We start from the raw sequence: 26,991 nt of genomic DNA on the forward strand, positions 1-26,991 counted from the left end.
TAGTCTCTCACTTAGCTGACACTAGAGAAATTGTGTGTTTTGGCATTTAATCCTGAGAAACAGGTTTAAGAGAACTGAAGAAATAATAAAAACCATGCTTGTAATACAAAGATGCTTACAGTAATAAAATTTTGCACGACTTAAAATAATCTGTACCATTCTGGAATATAATAACACCTCTGCAAAACTTCCATTGTTGAAATTCACACCATCTTGAACTGCTGCATATATTCGATTTCTGTCTTTTTTTTTTTAAATTGCAAACACAATTGTCAGGTGCGAAAAATAACATATGACACTAACTGGTATTGTTTTCATTAATAGAATATACTCACTTGATTTATGCGTCTGTGGGAGTGGAGTTGTAATTAAGCTATGCCTGCGTTCTTTGTAACTTTCTCACTTGCCCAATCTTCTGATCACATAATGCTCATAGGTAATTGTCACAGCTTCAATTGTTGCTGGAAGGTTGGGGTGTGATTACCAGTCTTGAGGTGTGATGACCAGTCTTGCACAGGACTAAACCAAATGAGGTGTTCCATGTTGTTGTGTACTTAAAGCATGCTCTGTTATGCAGAATATGTGTATATAAATATACCTTAAAAGTAATTGCTGGTCACATTTCTCAAACTTTATTATCTGCACGGTCCACCTATGCTGTGCCACTTGACCATTCTCTCGGACCCCGTTGCTTTGTTGCAATGAATGATGCTGGAAGAGAACTATAATCTTACCAAGCTACTAAAAGACATAAACAGCTTAGCGGTAGTTCTTATTCATTTTACACGACCACAGGGTTTGATGCATGGCTTCAATTACAGTGATAGGTGAACCGCTCTCATAACTCATGACAGACTATGTGTCTGACTGTGACGTCATCGATCAAAAGAAAGTGAGTGACAGCTCTTAAAAAGATATTAAATATGTTTTGGCTTGCGTGCATTCTTGAACACTTCTCTCTGTTCCTGCTGCAACATCCAAAGAACAAGTGCTCTGCTACAAGAGGTGGAGAAGTTTATTCACTATCGCGCTGTGCCATTGTCTGGAGCTGATGTAGGAATGGGAGAAACCAACTTATTATAACTTATACCAGTGTTTTAGCTCAGAATAACCGGTCTTTTTCAGTATTTGTTTGATCTTTATTATAACACACATAATAGGCATACCAATTTGAGACAGCAGCAGTGCTAAAATATTTGGTTTTTACATAAAACTGTTTAAAGTGAACGATGTGTGTTCATAAAATTCCCATTGCTTGGAAATATTGAACTCTTATATAAATTGGGTATCTAACGAACACTATTCTTTTAATACCAGTGCCTGCAGTTAAAAGCTACACACGACATAAGTCAGTACAGCATTGGAGAGACAATAATGTACCTGTTGGTGTGTGACACGCAGGATTGCCAGGTCTTAAAAACAGAAAAGCCAGACTCGGTGTTATATTTGGCCGGACGTTTTGCCCTAAAGGGTGGACTGTTTACTGTAAATAGAAATAGTCAGTTGTGTATTTTCAGTCTTTATTAGTAATCAGTTACAGTTAGTTTTCTTGCAAGACCGACCTTAACCATACTTAACCTAAAAAACAGTCAGTAAATGTCCTTATAATTTGGCAGTCTTCTAAATTTGCTGTCTTCTTCCTAAGATAATCTTATCTCAAAATAAGCTAAAAGTTCTGCAGTAAGCTAAGTAAACAGTTGTACATTCTTCTGACACACAAAGTGGAGATATGTTCAATAACTTTCATTTCAATCAGACTACAATATCTTTGTTATTGTGTTGATTTGCAATTTATTGCTTTCCTTTGTTAATTGGGCATTCATGAAACAGGATGCCCATTCGGCATTGGCATTATGGCCTGGAATTACAAAGTAATATTCTGTCAGTTTCAGTAATTCTGAATAAAATTATTCATTATGCAGTTGCATGTCTCAACATGAGTAGGAACAGCATGAGAGCTTGGCAGGGTGAGGCAGTTGGGCATTGGTTGATCAGCACATTCTACTCTGCCTCGCTTGTGACATTGTGTATTACACTCATTCGGAATACAGAGACAACATAGGACGCACACACATGAACAGAATTGGTGTACCCCCCCCCCCCCCCCCCCCCAAAAAAAAAAAAAGAGCTGGAGCCCCTTCAGACCCACACTAGCATGATGACCAACACAAAAGGTCTACTGCCATCTATGCATAAGGGTTAGTGTTCACTAAAGTGAGGTATCGTTTGGGTACTGCGCTGTTTACATATGTATGGTTAAGGTTAACCATTTATGCGTGCTCATCTGGATAGATTGGGTTGAAAGTCGAATGAAGGGTCGCGGTTTGAAGGGCAGAGGGAAAAAAGTGCCAAGGCAAGCGCCAAAAAAAAAACAACTCTGCGATAGTCAGGTCGGCTAGTAAGAGCAGTAGTGGATGTCTTGCTGACTGCTGTTGGTCATGCAAGGATGGGTTAAGTTAGAAATGGGTATCATGCAATCAGATACCATGTCATGCCAAGTTTCGTCATAAGAGATCAGTCCTAGACGGTGCTGCAGCACCATGTGCTGCTGTTTGAATTGTGAGAGCCCCTGCTGCGGTGTCAGTGGTGACTTGGCGCAGGTGAGGGTTTAGGTTGTCCATCGGTGTCTGGTGGGCATGTGTCAAAGCCAAGCACTTGGAAATGCGTGATCGCGTAACAGCACCACTCCTCACTTGTTGGCTGTGCTGACAGGCTCAATGAGGGCCGTGGCTGAGTCTTCCCCGTGTTGCGGATGATGTAGCCCATGCCCTTGTGTGTCCTGATCACCTTGGTAGCCCACTTGTCAGAGCAGAGCTGCTCGGAGCCTATGGACTTCGGCATTGTTGCGGTGCATTCTGTCTTCTTCTTCAGTGTGTCCACTGTGGTGTATCCTTCTGCTGGCGGTTCCGTCAGGGGAGTGGCAGCTGCTTTCTTCTCTTCGCCTGCGGCGTCGGCACAGATGTCTTATGCCGTCTGCGAGTCAATTGCCGCAGCTGGTTGCATGCGTCCTTTGTCTCTGCGGTCAGGGTGCCTTAAAGGCTGCCCTATCCGTGTCCATGGTGACTTTGAAGGCTGCAATCGTCCCCTCTCCCGCGCCCACCAGCACGGCGCGCATCTCCTGCACTTGCGGCACCTGTTGCGCTATCGTCGGCGGTCGGTCCCCCACCCCACTCTCGCTAGTGTGATACACCGGCTACCTGTGGGCAGTGGGAGTAGTCTTCTTTCCTTCCGGTTTCGTTTTTGTTCGGCGGCACTTGCGGCGGCGTTTTGTTGCCTCTCAGCATTCACATTGTCTCCAGCGCAGCCGTCGCTGGCGAAAGTTAGGCAGCCACTTCAGCTCGCCACATGTGGCCCACCGCAGCAAGTTTGAGTTGGCGCCTCTTCTCTTCTTCTGTCACAGGCGTGGATGTTGTGCGCACTGGCACACTTTACGCACTGCGCCGAGTTTCGGCAGTATTTAGCCACATGCCTTTTGGCTTGGCACCTGAAGCACTGGGGCTTAGCGTCCAACCCTAGGGGGAGAGCTTCAGTAGTCACGGAAAGCCTAAGAGCTACTTTAACCCATAGATGTCGCTGCAATCCGTCACAGTTCCCACTGCGTTGGTGTACAGCAGTGGCCTCTTATTCATCCGGTTGTGCAGCTTAGTAGTTGCATTCCGGAATCCGGCACGTAACAGTCCTTCTTGAACTGCCTTCTCGTCACATATCCAAGGCAGCCCCCTGATCAGGGCCTTGGATTGCTTCTCGCGCTGTTTCGGCGCAGTTGTATTCTCCACAGTAGGTGGATTGACAACGTGGGTGGCCAAAGCGCTGGTCAGTGCACAGTGGTCGGCAGCGAGCTCGCTGCCTGCAGTTGGACGATGGCGTCTGAGTCAAGGGACTCTACGCCTACTTCTTCGCTGCAGCAGCTGCCTATAACATCATATATCTCTTTCCACGACCCTCTACTGCACTGAATGTACAGAGGGGGGACAGGTACATGATGCTCTTCGCACTTTCGATCCGCATTCCTACTGGGTTGTGGTACTGAAGGCTTCTTCTCTACATCTGTCTTCTTCTTCTGTCCTTTTCTGCCCATTCTGTGACACGAGAACATGACAATTTTGCAGTGTCGTAAAAAGGACGCATGACAATTTGCGCTAGCGCCACACCACAGTCAGAGCACAGCTTCGCAGCCCTTCTTTTCGCCAAGCGCAGGTAGTGCACTTCGACAGTGATACCCGGACGCACCTCCACTGCTCAGACACAACTGTTGTGCCATTGGTTGGTGTATCTATATATTTTTATGGTATATCCCCTTATTCCACCACATACTTCTCATTCTCACATCATTTGCTTGGAACTCCTGGCAAATGTAGTTGTGTGGCCTATGGATGGTAAGTGCATAAATTCAGTGTACGAGACTTTTCCTCACCTGGTCTATATAGTAGTTCCTTGCTGTCATCCTCGGACATTGGTTGTATCACATAATATTACCATCCCTAGTTAGTGGAAGTATTTTATGAAATGCAGTACCAGTAAGTACAATTCTCCATTTGCTTTTAAAAAATTCAATATGTGACCAGGCACAACAAACATGCAACATTGTATAAGGAGAAAATATCCACAGTGTTCCTTGGAAGAGAAGGTAAATTTGATTGATAAATCTGTAAGTTCATTGATGTGCTATAAACTTGGGATAATGATGAACTCGTAATTCTGTGGTCACTTCAGGCTGAAAAAATACGTAACATCCAAAAGTGATGACATAGGGAAGTCATCATCTTGCGAACCTTTACTCTTGCTGTTGCTGCGCCCATATCCATCACTTTTGGAGTCTTTGATGGAGACAGTGAGACCATTTCCTGCAGCAGTCTCAACACCATATTGATTATGGCTTCCTACTCTTTCGTTTGCATTACAATTTTTCAGTAATTGTTCGAAGACTACATACATTACTGGAAGTAATAGCAATAAAAAAATTGATGATTGGTCATTTCAGACACCAGTTATTTTGAGTGGTTTCAACTATTAGACTAAAGTAGAGATGAAAAGAACCAGCATAACCAAAAACCGGTGGTTTCAGCCCATGTTAGAAGACGAAGTGTTGTGTGTGTCCTTTCTTCATTCTCTGAGTTATTCAACTAAAATGTCAGATTTCCTGTGAACACACACACACACACACACACACACACACACACACACACACAAACTATGTTGCTGAAATACACATGTTTCAAACATGGCACTGACGAAACGCTACTAGATTCTTCCGCACGAGATCTGATTCACCATTCACAGAAATCGGCTTACATTAGATAAGCTTTGCATGATATCAAGTGAATCTGAATTTTTGAAGGCTGCAATTCATTGACGTTACTGGGGCACCATGGTCATACAAATAACTTACTTTACGCAGCATATGCATAGCATAGCGGTTAGCATGTAAACTTGTTGTGTAGAAGGTTACAGGCTCGAATGTCATCAAATGAATGGAAATTCTTTTTTATTTTTAAATCAAAACAAAAGACAAATTATTATTAATAAACAGTTAATTGGTTTAAACATATATTTTTAAAATATAATACTTTGCTACGTCATTTTCATTATTCAGGGTGTATACAACCCGGGACAACCGGGAGATCCGGGAAAAACCTGGGAATTTTTTCATCCGGGAGAAAACCGGGAAAAACCCGGGATTTTTTTAGAATTCCGGGAATTTTTCATTGTTTTAGTTTTCAGTTAAATTTTTGTAACTTTGACTGGTAAGAACCAATACTCTTAACAAAGAATATTACTGTATCTCGCTACTGCAGAATAATACTGCAGCATTAAAAAACGAACGAGAGAAAAAGAAACGAAAATAAAATTTAAGTTGCAAAGAAAATTCACCAAATACAACAAACACAGTGCTCTTACAAGCATCTGCCAACAGCAAAATGTGTAAGGCTTTAGGAAGACTATGCAATGTTTCATAAAAACAAATTGCCTCCGATGGGCGTGACGTCACGGCTTTACATTAGATTCGTTTGAGCGGTTGCGAGTGAGCTTATCCGCATGGGTAGTTGATTCTCGTATGAGTAGTACCTTCTCCTGCTTCTGGCTACAGAAGTGTGGCAGTTTGCTGTATAAGCAATAGCAGCAAGCAGCCAGATGCTATCCAGAAAAATTTTACTGGTGCGCCTAAGCTGCCAGATTCACTTATGCACAACAGGCCCGGAACAAGGGGGCGGGGGCAAACCGGGTTATCTGCCCCGGGCGATAGTTTCAGGGGGGGGGGGGCCAAATTCATATTATTGAGGAAAATGACCTTGTTTCACATAGCCCCAAGCACACAGCACGTTGGTCTGTCGGTTTCTCATATGTTGGTTTTTGAACATTTTTGAACAAATTCTAAGTCGATTTCTGAAAGAATCATAAGTTGATTTTTGAATGTGTGCATAGTGTACGTGATGTCTGCCAGAGGAATCCCAGTTGCATCTAGAACTACACTTTCTTGCAGACAAATGGGGACGGGTCTATATGAGCTGAGCGGAATAAAGCCGAACGGATGAATACCAGTCGCTGTTTATGTAGTTGACTGGGTTTGCAAATGATCAGCATTGTTATAACTACTAGTGAATTCAATTGATTCAGACTACCAGAGTGGAAAAAAATGACTAACAGGAATAACAGGAAACAAAGATTGCGTATTGCCTCCTCCGTGTATCCAAGAAAATGAAATTTTGACAGAAAATTTTTGGCCAGACAGCTACACTGCTAAGGGCCAGTTTTACAGTCCCCACCTAGCAGCCACTAAAGTTCTATTCTGGGAGTAGCGTGGAAAATGCGTTGTACGAACATGTAATAACGCTCAACCGGATACCGAGCGAGGTGGTGCAGTGGGTAGCACACTGGACTCACATTCGGGAGGATGACGGTTCAATCCCGCGTCCGGCCATCCTAATTTAGGTTTTCCGTGATTTCCCTAAATCGCTCTAGTCAAATGCCGGGATGGTTCCTTTGAAAGGGCACGGCCAACTTCCTTCCCCGTCCTTCCCTAATTCGATGAGACCGATGAGCTCGCTGTCTGGTCTTCTCCCCAAAACAACCCAACCCAACCCGATAACTAAACCGGTGACGAAATTAACCAGATAATAAGTTTTGACACTGGCAGGAATAGTTACATAATTAGTGATAAGATTGTTTGTTAGAACAAGGAAGGAGAAGAAACAGGGACTCACACAAATTACGGGAGAATATGACGATTCGAAATTTATTTAAAAATTTAGTACTACTACTTTTCGATCTCATGCTTCAGAAGCTAGAGAGTATGAATGAAATGTGAAACTATTTCCTAACACAAAAAACGTTTTACTTGTAGGAGGCCTAATAGGCATTTGATATTGGTACTTAGTGAATTATATTCCGTCGTGTTATAAAAATGACCATTTGTGCCAAAACAGTCTTGTTTATTTGGTGTGTGTAACAACTGCTGCAATATTGGGCAGGCCTATTTCGTTTTATATAGCAGTGGCAAAATACACGTAGTCAGATCAAGAAACCACACCAGTCTTGGGTACAATTTGTATTAACAGCTTTTCTAGTATTAGACAATGACATTTCGTTTTTTCATGTTGCAAAACGTTGACGAACTTTGATGAGGTAGTAGATTCTTTCCCACAGAGGAAAGTAAGCCATATAAAGCTGTGGCATGATTAGAGAGAAAAGAAGCTAGGACTTAACGATTGAAGAAATGTTTACTGTCTTGCTTGTCTCTTGTCTTTACTCGTTTTATGTATCCTATATTTAATTTTATGTCACACAAATCAGCAAGTTATTAGCTAATAGGCAGTAAAGACTGCAAATTTTCTGAAGAGCTCTTGTTCTGCCGGTTACAAATAATCCCAACCAGTATTAGTTCCAAGATTTTTTTTAATGAGGAGCAGGATGTCAATAAAGAGGAGCAGGATGTCAAACCAGCCGACTGGGAGCAGGAGAGGCACCACAGGACATTTTAATTTCCACTGGCGTGAATATAGTTTGATGCCACCCATTCCATTACAAAACATTACATCTTTGAATTTCACAGAGCGAAATACAAGAGACGTGCGATGGAATAATGCTGTGTGAAGAGGCATGGCACTGCGCTTTGCCACACTTAAGACCAAATAACATGTCTTACGTTCCCTCAAATATATATGTTTTATGTATCAGACTCTTCAGAAAGATGTGTGCTACAAAATGGAAGATATTTTTGAAAAGTCAATTTTTAAATTTTTGGCGTCCTACCACTTCAAATGAAAACAAAAAAGATTTCTGTGGCTGGGAGCCATCAAGTGAATTCAAATACATTCACATGATTGTGGAAGGCTAAAATATGTAATTAGTTTCAGATTTTATTTTCTTTCCACCTTTCTGGCAGTCAAGCGTTAATCGCCTTGCAGGACAATGAAGTTATTTTTGTCTGTTTGTTAAAGAAATTTGACTTTTACTAATATTTTCTGCTGAGGCAGTCAATTTATTTGGAACTAAGTGTTTAATTCCACACTATTGGCTAGTTTCAACTGTTCGCTGCATTTCAAGTTCACGTTTTCATCTTCTAGCACATATGGCATTATGCCTTAATAAAGAACCAAACATGAGGTTATACAGTACGGGTACTCCAAGAAAATTTACATCTGAATCTGGAGATACGAATGTGTACTTTCAGCCGAATGATGCATTTTAATATAGTTCACAAAATTCCCATGCTCTTGGAGTGTCCTTTAATGTCTTGTTTCTTTTATGACATAATGTAAGATCTTTTAATGTTTTGCATGTACGAATGTACGGGCTTCCTGCTTCATCGTAGCTGCGCGAGTGCTGCGACAACTGTTATTTGGCACGCTCTGGCAACTGCTGAAATGATTCTATTTCTAACAGGTCGCGGGAAAATATTGCGAATGGTTGTTTGGAAAGCGTTACTTTCAAAGTAAATTTCCTTTTACGCAAGATGAACTCTGTGCACGCGAATGTCCGATGAATTTCTTAAATCACAGAGCATTTTGACTCTCATTCAAAAATAAAGTCTTTGAGGGTGACCATTTGGAATATTTTCGAGCCCAGAAGATCAGACATTTATGTCGTTGTTTAAAAATTTACTGGCAAATTTGTTGTGATGTATCTTTAAAGTGTAACACACACAAAAATGATCATTGTATGTTAAAGCTTAGCTTCTCTTGCAGCTTATTAATCTTAAGTGACCAATATTAAACGTAAAAGCTTTTCTTTTCTTGTAGCAAAGCTATGTATATATGTATATTAATTTAAACCATTACCTTTTCATATTTGTGTGTTCGCGCTACTTTGCAGTGATGTTGCTATTGGCTGACTACATCACATGTCCTATGATCTGAATATCCACTGCATCGGCTGGAGAGATCGCTTGACACGAGCTACAACTGGCTTACAAAAGCACATCACAATCTCGATTTCAATCCTTCGGAAAGTAACATGCGGTGTTTGGTGGAATTCGAATTTATTATTTCATAATACGAAAATATGCAGTGTACATGTTGCTGCACATCAGACATTTTTCTAAAACGTGTATTTTCCCCTGCGTTTCGTTTTCTAAAGTTCCGGTAAATTCTACGCTGGTGTATAAAACCACAACCATTTAAAGGATTGATATGTTTACAGTTTCGAGGAAAAGTCTACTGTTACTTAACACGGAAAAAATGTATTTTCATCCGGGAGAAAGTGTATTTTTAACCGGGAAATCCGGGAATTTTTTTTCTTCATCCATGTGTACACCCTGTTATTGTATTGACTTTTTTATTTTCTCTTATTTTTCTTCCTATCATTCTTTTTTTGTTTACTCTCTGCCTGTGTTGCCTATAATCTGCAAGCAAGTGCCAACCAGGAATGCTCATTGGTTGGTAACACGGCAGTTCATGTATCGCAGTGTGAGAATAGTTTTAGATAACCAATGAAAGATAGCAAAAAATTACAGTTTGTTTTTTGAAACTGATATTTTTCTCTCTTACGTTTGCTCGTAGAGGCTACCTTTAATCGGTTTGAACAAAGTGATCTTGATCTTAGTTTTGCTACTGTTGTGTGCCATCTCGTATACATTGCACATCACAAGTTTGTGATTAGGTTAGGCCATAGGTTTAAATTCAAGGCTACAAAACAAGTCATCTGCCACAGTTCAGTCATTAGTCGCGTAAAATCGATTGTCAACAGAGCATCAGCTATTTCCGTCATAAGTCGCAGCAGGCCATTTGCAACAGTGTTCCGCGTTACATGTAGCAGCATTGGTGAAGTGACGCGCCCTGTTTGTGTGTCACCTATAAGTGAGCAGTAGCCGGCAGCTGATGTGGCACCACTGTAGCGGCAAGTGAAAGGTGTCACCCCTCAAATAATTCTAATCGGACTATAGTTACAAACTTCTGTTAACATCGTACTAATGACTTCATGCCTTACAACTAAAGTTTCGTTGCGGTGTCTGTTTCTGTGAAGAAGGATTAAAAAAAGTAAATGAGAACCACTGTATTATGGGAGATATGTACGCTACGTACTAGATTACTGCAACAGTCAGTGCTGCGCTTTCAGAATCTTGTTCTGTATTTAACAGCTAGTAAGTACACGGCATATCTTACAATGCCACTCACAGAGAGAGAGTGTTTGTACAGGGTGTACATAAAGTCTGAGAACACTTTCAATTATTTATTGCACAAGAATCAAAAATTGTACAGATATCATACATATGTCATTTTGAAGAGAAAACTTGAAAAAAATTATTTTTTTGTGTATACCGCCACAGTGTGGTTTGGTAATTTGCACCTTTTTTCTTGTGGGGACACATTAAAGATCTGGTGTATGTACTGCCTCTACCACGTGATCTAGCAGAGCTCTGGGAGTGAATACGGGAAGCGACTACCACAGTTGACGATGCCATGCTGGGATGGGTATGCCAAGAATTCGATTACCATATTGACGTCTGCCGTGTCACTCATGGTTCCCATATCAAATGTTTGTAAAAAAACTTTCAGAGTTTCTCTTCAAAATGCAATATGTATGACATATGTACAATGTTTAGTTCTTGTGCAATAAATAATTAAGAGTGTTCTTAGATTTTATGTACACACTGTGTTTAAATACTTTGTATTTAAGTGCTTTTGTATACACAGTATTTCCGTTCTTCCTTCTGATGTGTACTTGAAGCTTGTTCTGTAATTTTAATTGCCATTTTCCCAATCCCAATATCCAACAACTGTTCTGTGAAATGTACAGAAGATGCTTCATGTCATAGCGGTACATGCAGACTGGTCTTCAGAGTCAATTTCTGTACCTGTTGACATAAAACTGATTATTTGAGATGAACATTAAGGCCATCAGCAGCTGTTGAACACAATATAACTGGTAGAGTTTGTCGAAAATCATCAGAGTGCACCACTGAATCTCTGTTAATTTCCTCTCTGTGTGATTAAGTGGTACTGTGCTTTTTTGTGCACTACAGCACATTCATCCGATATAATGTGCTGACATGGCTTTACCAATTCCACAACTTCTATTGGAGTTATACATGTTGGTGTCTCGGTGATTTACAACTCAGTGGCAATTTCAGTGCCATATTTGCTGTATGTGCTGTTTGGCCATAATCCAAAACAGTTGGCACACTTCCCCTGGATGCAATTGTCAATGCAATACCTTTTTTTATGATCATATGGTTGACAAAATAAGTGAAAAATTTTGGCTGTGTGTGTGGGTCATGTAGGAAATACAATCTGCCCCTTTGGCTTGTAAATGCTTACATAATTTGTGTTATGCTGTGTGCTGTTCTGGACCCACTCTCAGAAGATTCATTAGAAGAGCTACAGCTAATTTGTTAACATCAGATTGTTTTTATCCATGCAAATCACATTCAAAAAGGTCATTTGCACATTAATTAATGCAGTTGTTGTAAGTTGTATCAGTGATATTTGTTAGTGATAGCTGAACCAGTGGCCTCAATTGAAACCAGTATCTCGTTGTACACATTTAGTGCAAATTGAATGTCTGGGTTTTGGTTCATAGTGTGCAAACAGTGCAGGATGTCTTCTCTTGTGTAGCTTTTGTGTTGTTCCAAAAGATCTTTTGGATTGGATGGCAAGCACATGGTCAGTATGATTGCAAATAGCACATGTATTTGCAGTGGTCGAGCAGTAGTGTATGCATTAGTGATTGAAGTATCCCAGTTTGCATTGTTTTCAGGAAAATTCAGTTCTTGGCAAGCTTTTGCATTGTTGAGGTGTATCATATATAAATTGGGATGTCCATGCAACTGCTTCACTTTATGTGAAATGTTGAATCTTGTTCGCTGACGCATTGCACATGTAGTATGTTGGCATGTCAGAAGAAAGTATTTTTTTAGCAGACATATCATCCACAAACCATGATAAAAATGCAGTTAACATTGTTGTTGGTGGTGACAATGCTCTTGTACATACAGTCTGTTTTGAAGAACATGTACTGCTCATTTTCAAAGTGCGCTGCCAGATGAACTACTGTTGGTTGTCATTCTTGGATTGGAAATGATATAATGTGCCATATTTCTTCCTTAAGAGAAGAAAATCCTCTTAGCCAAGATCGCAACAAGAGACTGCATTGTGGTTAACCAATTTCAGTAAACTTATGTTACATCATCAGATCTTCTTACAGGTTATTATAAACATCTGGCCCAAGATGTTTATAATAACATGTACAAAGATCTGATGAAGGTAACATAGTTTACTGAAACCGATTATCCACATACATTGTTTTATTGTGATCTTGGCTGAGAAAGAATTTTTTCTTCTCCTAAGAAAGTAAATACTGATCACCCCTACCATATTTCTTCATTGTTCCTAATGTAGCATTCCAGTTTATATTGCTTGATTTCAGTCATAGATGCTGTTGGCATTTTCTGCTCCCAAACCTGCCATGCTATTGAAACGTTCTTGCTCGATTTCACTGAGTTGCAACACTCAACATTGATGTATACTTTGTACATTTTCAAGAGTAATTGTGAATATAGTGCAACTCAATGATTATTGACTTCATTGTCATTGTTTTGTACTTTTAAAGTGATAAATTTGCCACGTTCTCAATTGATCATCAGTGATGGAGTAGATATCCACCATTGCCAGTGATAGTCTCGGCAAGTCAGTCTGTATTGTTCAGGTATTTCCAATCAGATATGCATGGTGAATTGTTGTTGAGTAAGTCACATGGAACATGGATCATGTTTTTGGTATAGATTCCAAACAAATGTGGAACTACATCAAAATTTGCTATATGTGCTGAGATGACTCGATCAGTTTGATGTGATGTGACTTTTCAATAAACCAAATCAAACTGTGTGCATGGGGCAATCCTTCTGTTGCCATTCCGTGGGATAACTCCAACAGTGTGTCTCTCCAAAAACATTATGCTTGACAATGAAATCCATAATGTTTGAGCACACCAAATGTAGAGAAGCTATTTGGTTTTGATACATATCGACAGTGTATTGATAGAACAGTTGTTGACATTTCAAGGTTTATTTTCAGCATTTTTATGAAAAATCAGTTGGTATGAATGACAGTGAGTTTCTTATTTACTTCCACACGTTTGTGTATTTCTGAATTTGATACTGGAACGATATCCATCTTCTCTTTGCCAAAATAAAATTGAATATTGCAATCCTTTGTATGAACTTAAAGTTTCTGAGACTCACTGACTATCACCATCTATGTGATGAAGAATTGTCTCATGTGAGTTAAATTATTTCAAACTATAACAATCACCACATCATCAATTATCAGTGCCTTGTAATGTCTGTCATGTTGACCATTAGATGTATACACCAGAAATGTGCAAACTGCTGCTAAACTATATCAAATACACAGAGTTGTTGAAAAGTCTTGGATACTACCTAATTGTAAAATGGGTGTACTAAATCATATGGCTTCACAGGCATATGCACAATTACTCGCCAAAGTTGTGTTCCAATTGGATAAGTGATACAGGAATGCTTACGGCACAAACGAAGAAACATTCATTTTTATAGATTTAGTTGATAAGCGACAGGAAAATTTTCAGGAAGGGATTGCACAACATGTAAAAACCATTTCTGTCTTCCTGCTTTGATTAGCCCTAACAACATAGTACCATGTGAAAAACTGTGGAATTCTGTAGTTTAATTACAGGGTTGCCACAAGTCTTGAAAATTGGAATTTGAAACGTATCAGGGAAAAATCAGAAAGAAATGCGAAAAAAAAAAAAATGCTGGAAAAACCTCATTTTTGTCTCAGTGGATGAAATGGTTGGTTTATTGAGATGCTATGCATCGTCACTGTCTGAGTGCAGTTGAGTATGTGCGCTGGTTCCCTACTCACTCACTCCTACTTCTCCCCTCCTGACCACTCCCCTCAGCTTGCTGTCACTACTGCCACCATTCATTTTTTGCCACTAGCCTAGCAGCTACCAACGAAGGGCAAGGAGGCATGAGGAGTGTTTTGTTTGGATATGATTTTCAGAGACTGTAGATGCAACCGCCTGAGACGGTGGTCATGTGTTCATGAGTTGTGTCTGAGATTGTTTGAATGTGTGTGCGGTTTCATTTTCTGACAAAGGCTATGGTCGAAAATTTAGTTGTGAGAATATGATTGTCTTTTCTATGTGCCTGTCTGCAGCTTATTGATCATCTTTATTGTGAGTTGCTGCGTATCCTCATTATTATTGATTCTCAGAGTATTCACACAACTTACTGTTGCATGGATTGATCACCACAATCTCATTTCATCAACATACCATCTGTGACTTGTGAATAGCTCACTCTGTGACTTGTGAATAGCTGGTTACGTGAGTGGATTTCCCTGATGGACTAAAACCTCAAATTATTTCTGCAGGTCTCTCTAATGGATCGGGCCTTCTGATCTGAAGTCAGCCGTTTCCTGCTAATGTGCAAGCCCTGCCAGTTGGATCTAATCTCACCAATCTGGCTGCAGTGTGGGTCTATTTGTGCGTGTGGTGTAATGCGGTGAATTTTTGTGTTTTATCTGTGGACCCAAGACTGCAGTGTTCCTCTGCAGCCCAGAGGCCACAGGTGATGGATTTGAGAAACTGTGACTGTCTCACCACAAGCACATTGGATAGTGTGCCGTTTTATAAGCATTTTATTTATTCTAGTACATTTTGGCACTTCCAAAGAAGTTTGTTTATTTGGAAATATGCACTATACAAAGAAGAAAATTGTGGCAGTCACTGGCGGTTTGTACACTTCGTAATCGTGTGTTTCTTGAAACGAAAATCGAACAGTACCTGAAAAGTAATAGACGTAACACATTGATTTATAATTAACAATAATGAGCATAGTAGAATCAACATTTTATTGACAGTCACCTATAGTGTTGGTTTACACAATTCTTCCTTGCCCTATACACTTCTTTCAAGAGGCCTACTTTCTTCTGAGGTCAGTGAAGGTATTTTAAATCTGTCTTGTGACTCCAAGGAAATGCGTATTTTTGCAACCAAGTGTGTTTAGTTTTATTGAAATAAAACACATCATTAGTCTTAATAAAACACATTTACCATTTGGCTTGCTTTCTCCATATAAAAACAGTTTGTTGCAAAAGATGTTGAACTTAGTACTTAAGATTTTTGCTCACCTCAAGAAATACTGTCTGCTTGCAAGTTTCGTTTAGATATTTCCTTGTTTGGTACTATTGTTTTGTGTACTATAGATGCAAAGATGGATTTAAAATACTTTCAGTTATTATAAAACAGCTACGGATGATATGGTTGCTACAAATGGATTTTTTTCTGAACCTTCATTTCAAATTTTGTAGCTTAGTTTTAAAACAACACTGTGGACCACAGACAGAAAATGGTCAAGAAATTTTTCAACTATCTCTGTGTACTCCCTGTTTTTTACAGTCTTCTTTGTGTAATGTTCATGTGTCAGTTTTCACAAACAAAGTATTTCACAATATAATTCTGTGTTTTTCGCCATGGTTATTGGTCCAGCCCCTTCAGTATATTTGTAGAAACTAAAATTTGGTGTCTTTTGAAAACCATTCATTCAGAAGTGGCGAATTTCGAGTAACAGCTTCATTTCTCTTGTTTAATTGTTAAAATTTACTTCCTTTGGTAAAACGAAGTGAAGTTTACACAGTGTTACTTCACTATCATTCTAATGCACTTGCAGTTGTGACAGAATCGTGAAACGGTGGTTTATTAAATGGCTAAATGTCATCAGTTCAGATCAGAAGTTTATGAAAAATCACATTGTCTGTATGAAAACAAACGTGTAATTTCTTAACATATTTTGTTGCAAAGCCACACTAATTTTCATTTCAGCAACTATAGAAGATTTAAAAAAAAATACATCATGCTATTACAAAAGTCTATAGTTACTCATATAACGCAGTAGGTAAGAAAATTCCATGTGCGTACCACGTAGAAAAATACTCAAATATTTCATTTGCCAAATTATCGTTTCGATAACTCGAACCGTTTATGAGGTATGGAGGGACACTGTGAATATTTTATTCTCACATTCTGTGGTTACAGTCTGAAGGTCAAGCCTCCACAGACACATAGGCAGGGGCTGCAGGAATCAAAGAATCCGCCAGAAATATCCGTGGCTCATTGGGAAAATCCGTTTTTTGGGTGGCATATCACCTTCGAAGGTGCACCGAATTTTGATTGTTGCAGGAGTGTTGCCAAAAACAACTTTCTGTCCTCAGTCAAGTGGCAACTCTCGCAGTGTTCTAGTAGTATATCATGGTGAAACCAAGCAAGGTGAAATTCAATGCTGAAAAGATGAATGATTGAAGGTTTGAGGGCATTAGGGCCCACAAGACATCAAATTCCACGCATATTGCACGATATGCAACAAGTCTTTCGCTTTCAGTAATTTGAGGCCCAAGGCAGTCACAGCAGTGAAGAAGACAGTGGACATTCATCTTTTTTGTCAGTCCTTGGTAAGTGCAGTTCTATGACTGTTAAGTGATGTATAGACCTCCCAGCTGTTGCAGTCCGGCATCACCTCCGCCACTGCCACTAATGCTGCATTGTCTAACAGTCATATTTCAAAGCACATGACTCAGGATGATGTTACAAGTGTGAAATAATGGGCTTTACAGGCTGTCGAAAATTATTCATCCTTTTGTATTGCAGGAAATCAAACTGCTTTGTTTCCAGTCATGTTTCCTAATGATAATATAGTTAGTAAGATGCAGCTTGGATGGACTAAGATATCATGATGTCATCAAGGCATCATCACGGATTAGCTCCGCACTGCAGGAAAACTGTTATTGAAGATCTTGTAGGGGACATTCCTTTTGTAATTTTATTTGATGAGAGCCTTAACAAGGTAACAGAGTTGCAGCAAATGGGTATTGCTCTCAGATATTGGCTCAAAATTAACAAACAACTTGAAATATACTATTTTTAATCTGAATTTTTAGGCCGTACCACTGCTGCCTATATGTGCGGTCATGTTAAGATAGAAATATGTGATCCGAATCTTGCCAACATGCTTCATGTATCAATGGATGGGCCTAATGTCAGTTGGACATTATTGAAAGATTTGCATCTAGATCTGAAGAGTATTCATGGGACAGTGCACCAACTTTTATTGAGATGGGATCTTGTGGTCTTCATACAATTCATCAGAGATTCAAAATGCAGCCTTAAAGACTAACTGTGGCATTATACCTTTTCTGAGATTGATTCATACCATGTTGAAGAATGTACCAGAAAGAAATAATAAACCCGAAAATCCACCCTTCTCTAAAAAGTTTTGCTCCATGCGCTGGCTGGAAAACAAGGATGCGGTTGACCGGTGTGTAAAAATCAGCCCCGTTCTAAAGTCTTATGCGAACAAAGTAAAGGAGCACAAGATTAAAATAGATACTTACAGCTGGTAAATGATGTTGAAGTACCTTGAAGATACTCTGCTGCCAGCTTTTTTTTAGCTTTGTTTCGGGACAGGTCGCGCCCTTTTTGAGGGACTTACAATGTGTGGCCCATGGCACCTTTCCTTTACAATGCTTTGTCTTCTCTACTTGCTGATCGACTGTCCTTGTTAAGGCTGAAGCATTATCTGCCATGAAATCAGTGTTTGATATAAAACAAGATAATGAAACTGGTCTTATTCCTGCAATAGACATGAACTTAGGTCATGCTGTACGGTCTGAGCTCAGAAAAGTAAAAGTGCCTTCCACTGAGTGCAGGTTGATCCAATTGTGATAAATAGGACCCCAAGAACTAGCAAGGCTAGAATCTTGAATGCCTTGCAGAAATTCTCTTCGCAGAATTAGATAAGTGCTAAGGACTGTTATAAAGTTAAGAAAGAATTCTTGCAACTTCTTGGTAAGGAGATATTTTTGGACCTCTGTGCAAACTATGGGACAGCTGAGACAAGAAGCAATCACTTTTGCAGAGGCTTATTGGATAGTGATAACACCTGTCAGAATTTGTGTAGCTTTCTTCGAAGGGTTACATTCTGAGCCATGGTCAAGCCTTTGTAGAGCAACGTTTTTCCATTAATAAAGAGTGTATGATGGTCAACCAAGAAACCAAGCCATTGGTAGCCATACGTCAAGTATATTATGGCCTGAAATCAGCTGACGGTGTCTTCAAAATTGACATTAACAGGTCTTGACTATTGTGATGCTCAAGATCGATATGACAAGGCTTGAAAGCAGAAGAAATGTGAAGAAGATAAAGATGCTAAGAGAGCTGGATGGAAGAGATCCATCGTCCAGCAAGTTAAAGAACTGGAGGTCATAAAGTCACGGATACTGGCTGAAAGGGCCACTGTACTGAGTGGAATTGATGAAGAGATTGCTTCTCTCACAGGGGAATTTTGACTGGTTTTCGTTAATTGATTTGAATTGTTTGCTCGACCAAATACAGGATATTTTATTTGGCAGAGAAAAGTCGCTAAACGTACCCCAGCGCTGTTTTTATTTTTTAAACTTTAATGTTATATTATACAACATATTTCTTTTATGTTTGTTCTGATGCGTTGTCTTGGCTAGGAAGTTCATAAATCCTATATGGTAGGATGAAGGTGTTACCAAGGTATGAAACGTAATGAAACAGATTATTGAAAAGTTCTTTATCTGCATTTTGACGTTCACTTTGCCATGCTTTGCGTAGTCCTCCAGTGCCAGGTGGTAATTATTGAGACTGCTGGTAATTGTTGGGACTGGAGTTACATAAAAATACTCTTATCACTTAAGACTGAATATAATGCCTGACTCCTTTGACTGCTAATTTTATAAATGCAGTGTGTTTCCTCAGAGCTTAAAATTTGTTTGAATTTTACATGAAAGGACTGAAAGTGCCCCCTAATTTGCTGAAAATTGCTGAATTTTCACATATTGTAACTGCTGTGGGTGCCTATCTCATACATCGTAGCGCCTACTGCATTGGCATCCCACTTCACGTCCAACCAACCCTGGATGCCTGCATCACAGGGCGTATAATCACCAGGAAAACCTATGTCGCCTGTGTTGTCAAAACAGATACTTACTGACGGCCACAACACACCACTAGGTCTCCACCAATGGCTGCCAAGGACCGCTACCCATTTGCAGAGCCTGCAGAACAGCTTCACTAGAGGTTGCAGCTAGCACAGGAACTACTTTGATACTCCAGGCACGTGATCGCAAATAGTTCCAGCAGATACCTGTGCCAACGGGCTTTATAATGCGGCACACTGCCAGCAAAAGGCAGTTCGATGCACAGCTTGGAAGAAAAGAGACCTGCTGCCTCGGCCAGACGCCTCTTCTAGCTGGCCGATCTCTTGTAGATGGACTTGGTGTAGTCAACGAACCTCGTGACAGTGTAGGATTGTTTATTGTGTTCGCTCCCCATGAAGAGTCGAGTCTTTTCTATTATTATTATTATTATTATTTGGTATTTTATATTTGTGTTGATCCGCAGTTGGGATCGAGTCTGCTGTTCTTTCGGAGATTGTATTATTGTTTTGTTTGGGTGAGTCCAATAAATTATTTTCAGGCTTGTGTTTTCCGCATTCCTGTTCTGCTAGCGCAGATACTTCAGTAACAGGTAATGAAAAGGCAAAACTTCTGTTTCGTTTTCATTTAATCATAAGATTGTCAGCACTTTAGACGTAAAAGTACTTTTGACTAACTTCAAATTTGTTATTGATTTTGACGAACAGTTTTCTGTTCCTATTAAATTCTTGCAACGTGATTCAAACAATTTGTATATTGATTTGATATGCCATCAGATATGTTTGAAAGATTTGATTCCATGGAAAATATATTTTATCTTTAAAAGCACTGATGGAAGCTATCACATGGTCTTGATATAAACATGCCAAAATCAAAGTATTTAGCATGATATATGAGAGTTTGGCATGATAAACTGCAATTAAACAGTGCCATAAAAGTTTCTTTTAAATTATTATTTCATAATGTGTCACTATAATAGCTAGTAGATAAAAAACTGTTTTAGCTAAATAAAATTTTCTGTGCATACTTTAATTCTTTGCTTTGATAAATTTGTGTTTTTAAGGATACATAATAGACAGACAATTGTGTGTCAATATTTGTTTTGCATTTGAAGAGGACTGATATCTTTGTAGCATTTTTACCAGAGTGTTTTACAAAGTAATGTTCATCAACTGTGTATTTAAAAATTGAATAAAGCAACTAAAAAAGTAATCTAACAGCAATAGAAGAAAAGTTCCTGGATAAAACTGTTTTTGTCTCATTTTTTTCTGATTTAGTGTCAGCAATTATGGGATTGCTGTCAGTTGAAAGTTAGAGTTAACTCCAGAATGGCTGTGTCTAAGCCATATCTCTGCAGTATCCTTTCTTCCAAGAGTGCTAGTTCTGCAAGGACTGCAGAAGAGCTTCTGTGAAGTTTGGAAGGTAGGAGACGAGCTAAAGGCAGAATTGAAGCTATGAGGATGAGACGTGAGTTGTGCTTGGGTAGCTCAGATGGTACAGCACTTGCCTGCGAAAGGCAAAGGTCCCGAGTTCAAGCCTCAGTGTGGCACACTGTTTTAATCTGGCAGAAAGTTTCTTAGAGTTAACTCGTTTACTAAAACAGGGCAAACTGTTGCAATCTTTCATTCTTTATGCCAAGCTTGGCAAATACCTGCACTGAAACACTGTGTTGAGATGAGTTCTAGGTGGCCCAATGTTGTCCATTCAATGTACTGCTGTCTTTGCCTACCTGTCACTTGGAGGAATGAAAAAAAAGTTAAAATTTAATCATCATTGTGAAATTTGAAACAGATTATAGTTATATAAGGACTTATCCCCAAAAATTTTCATCTGATTCAATAACTCTTTTGTTACAGAGAACAAAATGCAAAACTTGTGCCACTTATGCTCAAAGAACTTCATAAATTACAAAGCAGAGCTGCTGAAGAGCGCAGTCAAGGTGGGCCTTTGACAAGACCTTTTGCACATCTTGGCCCTACAGTAGATTTTGACACTGAAATGAGAAGAGTGCCTGCACGCAGCAGACGGAAAAGAGGTATGAATTTCTGAACTCAGATGTTCAAATGTAAAATTATTCTACTTTGCCATACTTGTGCACAAGATATATTTTCACATCCAGATCAGTTTTCTGTTTTAGACATACATGCTTTACTTTAGTAAGTATTGCAAACACTGTTATACATAAAGAATTAAGGAATTTACTTTTGAATGGAGTCAGTCATATAAAACTTTCTGAGACATATAACAGCCATTTGACTACACAGCAGGTTTTATTTCACAATCTAGATTTCGGACTTAAGCCCATAATGTTTCGTGTATTTTAAATCATTAGACTCTAGTGGAACCCAAGTCATTATCAAAACATGTATCTTTGGTTATATAAACCAATTTTGCCCAAGGTAAATGCGAGAACTTTTGTGCAATATGCTAATTAGTATGGTTAAGCCAATTAGTGTAGCTATATATACCAATTTCGCGCGAAGTAAATGCGAGATAATGCAAAGTAAATGAGAGAGAGAGAGAGAGAGAGAGAGAGAGAGAGAAATGTTCTCGCAATTACTTTGGACAAAATTAGTTTATATAACTGAAGATATGTGTTTTGGCGATGGCTTGTGTGCTATTCAAGTCTAATGATTTATAGTATTTATTAACACGTGATAATGGTCTTAGTCCGAAATCTAGACTGTGAAACAAAACCTGTTTTATAGTCGAATGCAGTTATATCTTTCAGAAAATACATGAAGAATTGAGTTAAAGATATACAGAAATAAATAAATAAGCCTTACTGAATGAGAAGGGGAAAAAGTTGAATTTATTAATGAAGCAGCAGAAACATAGACCATTATGTAAGTGGCATGATGTGTCACAAAAAAGCTTTTTCTCCTGATTTCAAGAGTATTAATTGAATTTATTTGTGTATTCGTGAACAATTAGATGGTCCGACCTGTTTCCTTGCATCATTTTTTTTGTTCACCTGCACTCTTTCTTGACGACCCCTCAGGGGGCTTAAAACACTTTTGTGAGCATGCAAGTGGTGAATACTGGGCCCCAAACCAGTGCAACATATTATTTTAACCCATGCTGGAACCTTGCCCCCTCCCATCACTCCCCCCACCCCCTCCTCTTTCTCTCTCTCTCTCTCTCTCTCTCTCTCTCTCTCTCTCTCTCACACACACACACACACACACACACACACACACACACACACACTTGAGTTAAACCTCCTTAGAATTTTGTGTCAGCTCGATGGATGGACTTACACTTTCAGATTTGTTCAACTCTTTACATATAACTGTGTGCCGATTTTGGCTTCATTTGGTTTTTGTTTGTCTGTGAGGCTTTGGTTACATTCAGATTTGCATTGTGGCTTTGCTTCTTTCATAGTAGCTTTCTAACACTTGGTGAACCATAGCGGGTCTTTCCCATCCCTCGCAACTTTAATTGGCACATATCTATTGAAGGTATATAATACAATACTCTTGATTTTTGTCCATTAATGCTCAACATTGTCATTGCTGAAGGTGTAATGTTTGTGTTGACCATTCAGGTAATCTGAAATCTGCTTCTTATCACTGTTGCTAAGCAAAAATATCTTCCTACATTCCTTCAAACAATGGAAACCCTGTGTTGGACTACCAGCGATATTGGAAACAGGGTAGATTGCTACTCACCATAAAAATTACACATTGAGTAGCAGACAGGCACTACGAAAGGAGAGTTACACATTTAGATTTCGACCAAAGCCTTATTCAGAAAATAAAACACACACATATTCACACAAGCAAACACACGCCAATTATACAGGACCTCAGAGAGACACAAAGAGAGAATGAAAATGATTTGGGTTGAACAAGTGAGTGAGAACGGGCAAGTGGGAGTGGATGGGTATGATTAATTTATAGTAGTGGACTAGTGGGTGTGAGTGATTTGCTGTTAAGGGAGCTTGTGGGAAAGCTAGTACCAGGTGGGGCCTACTTCATTGTGAATCTGGACAAGCCAAATTATGCATCTTAGTATGTATTATAAAATTTCGGTGCTCTTGGAGTATCCTCTGATGTACTGTTTCTTTTATGATGTAATGTAAGATCTCTTAATGCTTTATCCATATGAACGTATGGGCTTCCTGCATCATCACAGCTATGCATGCGCAATAATGCCAGTTTTCTGGCACTCTGTGGCAACTGCTAAAACAAACCTATCTCTAACAGGTCTCGGGTAAATATTGCGAATGGTGGTTTGAAAAGAATTACTTTCAAAATAAATTTCCTTTTATACAAGGTGAATTATGTTACATGTGAGAATGAGGGATGAATTTCTTAAATCACAGTGTGTTTAACTCTCCTTTAAACTTAAAATTTTGGGGACCAGCTACTTAGAAAAATTTCGTACCCAGAAGACCAGACATTTATGTCATTATTTTAAATTTTACTGGCACATTTATGTGATGAGAAAGTGTTACACACGCAAAAAAAAAGACCAATATTACATGTGAAATCTTAGCTTCTCATGTAGCGTATTAGCCTTAGAGACCAATATTATATGTGAAAGTTTAGCTTTTCTTGTAGCTTACTGCCCCCCACCCCACCCTCCCCTGTGCTGGGAAGTTCTACATCAGTGTACAAAATGTTAACCATTCAAAGGACTGATAAGTTTTACAGTTCCGAGGGAAAATCTACTGTCACTTAACATAGCAAAAGTGTATTTTTTAACTGGGATATCCGCGAAAAATCCGGGAATTGTTTCCCTTGTCCACATATACAAGGTGCGACAATAAAGTAATGAGACTGATGTGAAAAAAAAGTTGCTTACTGTTTTAGTCAAGTTTAGTGTTGTCTCCTTCAAAGTAGTTCCCTTCTGATTGCACACACTTTTTCCAGCGCTTCTGCCATTGATGGTAACATTTCTGGAACTCATCTTCTGTAATGTCCTCCAAGACCGTTGTCACAGCTTTTTGGACATCTTGTGTTGTTTGAAAATGGTGTCCCTTGACCGCCGTTTTGACTCTTGGAAATAGAAAAAAGTCGCACGGAGTAATATCTGGTGAATAAGGTGTCTTTGGTAGTACTGAAATTTGTTTTGAGGTTAAAAATTGGTGTATTGACAGAGCAGTATGGGATGGCGCACTATCTTGATGCAGAATCCAATTATCAGCAATGTCGGCACGGGCACGAAGAACTCTTTTTATGAAGTCTTTCTAAAATTTCTTTGTAGTAATATTGGTTAACTGTTTGTCCAGGAGGCACCCACTCTTTATGAACAATTACCTTGGAATCAAAGAAGCACACAAGCAGGCATTTCACTTTTGACTTTGACATGAGAGCTTTTTTTTTTTGGTGTGTGTGATCCCTTTGAGCACCATTGCGAACTTTGGCATTTTGTCTCTGGATCATACTCAAAAAACCAACTTTCATCACCAGTGATAATACGGCTCAACAATTCTGGATTGATTTCCGTTTGCTCTAACAGATCAGCTGCCACATTTTTCTGTGTTTCTCGCTGTTGTGGTGTGAGATTTTTGGGGACCATTTTTGCACAAATCTCTTATCATACCAAGATCTTCAGTTACTATTAGACGAACCGTTTCTCGATTGTGTTGTGATGCTTCCTGAGACTTGTTTTTACAGTAGCACATGTGTATTTATAAAGTCATTGTTGCTGTAATGTATATCCTGTATTTGATCAATGGAATTGTTATATTTTTATGTCATTACAGGGAATGATAGTAAGGAAAATGGAGACAAGTCTGGGTCTGAGCCACAAAACCACGTATCTCCCTTGCAAAGCCCACCACATCCCGTGGAGAATATGGATACATTTTGTGGAGACCGCCTGAATGGTGTAGCTACAGATCTCTTGAAAAGAGTTGACAGAAAGCGATCTAGCGACTCAGATGATGGTAAGAAGTGCTTCCATTTTAAGCAATGTGCTAATATATATGTTACTAACATACATTTTCCAGTAATCATTTGGCATCTTTTAAACACCAAAAGCAAGCAGTATTTGTGGTACATTCATTAATAACTGCACTTAATCACAATTTTAATTCTTTATAAAGTAATGAAGTAATCATCTACCTTATTAAATGGCTAACCTGGTGCATGGTCACCCAGTTCCAGTTGTGGGTTGCCTGCCTAATAGCTTCCAGGGGCAACAAAATTTAGTATTTCCTATAATTATTGACAAAATTTAAAATGCTGTCATGTATACTCATTAAGAACTATAATCCTATGCTAATCCTTCAACATAGACAAATATTAGAGTTACAAACTGTGTACATGTGTTTTAGCAGTGCAGCTCGCAACATGTCAATTACACAGACTTTATTCATCCACTATTTGAGAATGAGAGAACAAGCAAATTCCAAAAGACTTGACACATAATTTAATACCTTGATGTCACATTTTCACAATGCCCCATTCCCCCACTACACACACACACACAGACCAGATGATGAAAGGAAAAAACTGTATTGCGTACTACATTTTTGCTGTTCATGCAGTAAAACTTCAGTGTTAGTCAAGATGATTACATTTTGTAGACTGTACTCACGTGTTGTTGTTGTTGTTGTTGTTGTTGGTGGTGGTGGTGGTGGTGGTGGTGGTGGTGGTCGTGGTCGTGGTCGTGGTCTTCAGTCCAGAGACTGGTTTGATGCAGCTGTCCATGCTACTATATCCTGCCCAAGGTTCTTCATCTCCCAGTACCTACTGCAACCTACATCCTTCTGAATCTACTTAGTGTATTCATCTCTTGGTCTCCCTCTGATTTTTACGCTCCACGCTGCCCTCCAATACTAAATTGGTGATGCCTTGATGCCTCAGAATATGTACTACCAACCAATCCCTTCTTCTAGTCAAGTTGTGCCACAAATTTCTCTTCTCCCCAATTCTTTTCGGTACTTCCTCATTAGTTATGTTTTCTACCCATCTAATCTTCAGCATTCTTCTGTAGCACCACATTTCGAAAGCTTCTATTCTCTTCTTGTCTGAACTAGTTATCGTCCATGTTTCACTTCCATACATGGCTACACTCCATACAAATACTTTCAGAAAAGACTTCCTCTCTGCTTTGACCATCATCAGTTATTTAGCTCCCCATATAGCAAAACTCCTTTACTACTTTGTCCCATTTCCTAATCTAATTCCCTCACCATCAGCCGATTTAATTAGACTACATTCCATTATCCTCGTTTTGCTTTTGTTGATGTTCATCTTATATCCTCCTTTCAAGACACTGTCCATTCCGTTCAACTGCTCTTCCACGTCCTTTGTTGTCTCTGACAGAATTACAATGTCATCGGCGAACCTCAAAGTTTTTATTTCTTCTCCATGGATTTTAATTCCTACTCAGAATTTTTCTTTTGTTTCCTTTACTGCTTGCTCAATATACAGATTGAATAACATCAGGAATAGGCTACAACCCTGTCTCACTCCCTTCCCAACCACTGCTTCCCTTTCATGTCTCTCGACTCTTGTAACTGCCATCTGGTTTCTGTACCAATTGTAAACAGCCTTTCGCTCCCTGTATTTGACACCTTCAGAATTTGAAAGAGAGTATT

At 39.3% G+C, this 26,991-nt stretch overlaps 1 protein-coding gene across 1 annotated transcript in view; it reads left to right on the forward strand.

The window, feature by feature from the left end:
• Nucleotides 1-26,991, forward strand: part of LOC124795922 (DDB1- and CUL4-associated factor 1-like) — a 252,209-nt gene that overhangs the window by 52,130 nt on the left and 173,088 nt on the right. The window contains exons 6-7 of the mRNA XM_047260006.1: nucleotides 21,293-21,471; nucleotides 25,150-25,332. Of these exons, the coding sequence (XP_047115962.1) occupies nucleotides 21,293-21,471; nucleotides 25,150-25,332 (362 nt within the window). The remainder of the gene's footprint in view (nucleotides 1-21,292; nucleotides 21,472-25,149; nucleotides 25,333-26,991) is intronic.

Source organism: Schistocerca piceifrons, chromosome 1, assembly GCF_021461385.2.
Source record: "Schistocerca piceifrons isolate TAMUIC-IGC-003096 chromosome 1, iqSchPice1.1, whole genome shotgun sequence".
Lineage (NCBI taxonomy): Eukaryota > Metazoa > Arthropoda > Insecta > Orthoptera > Acrididae > Schistocerca > Schistocerca piceifrons.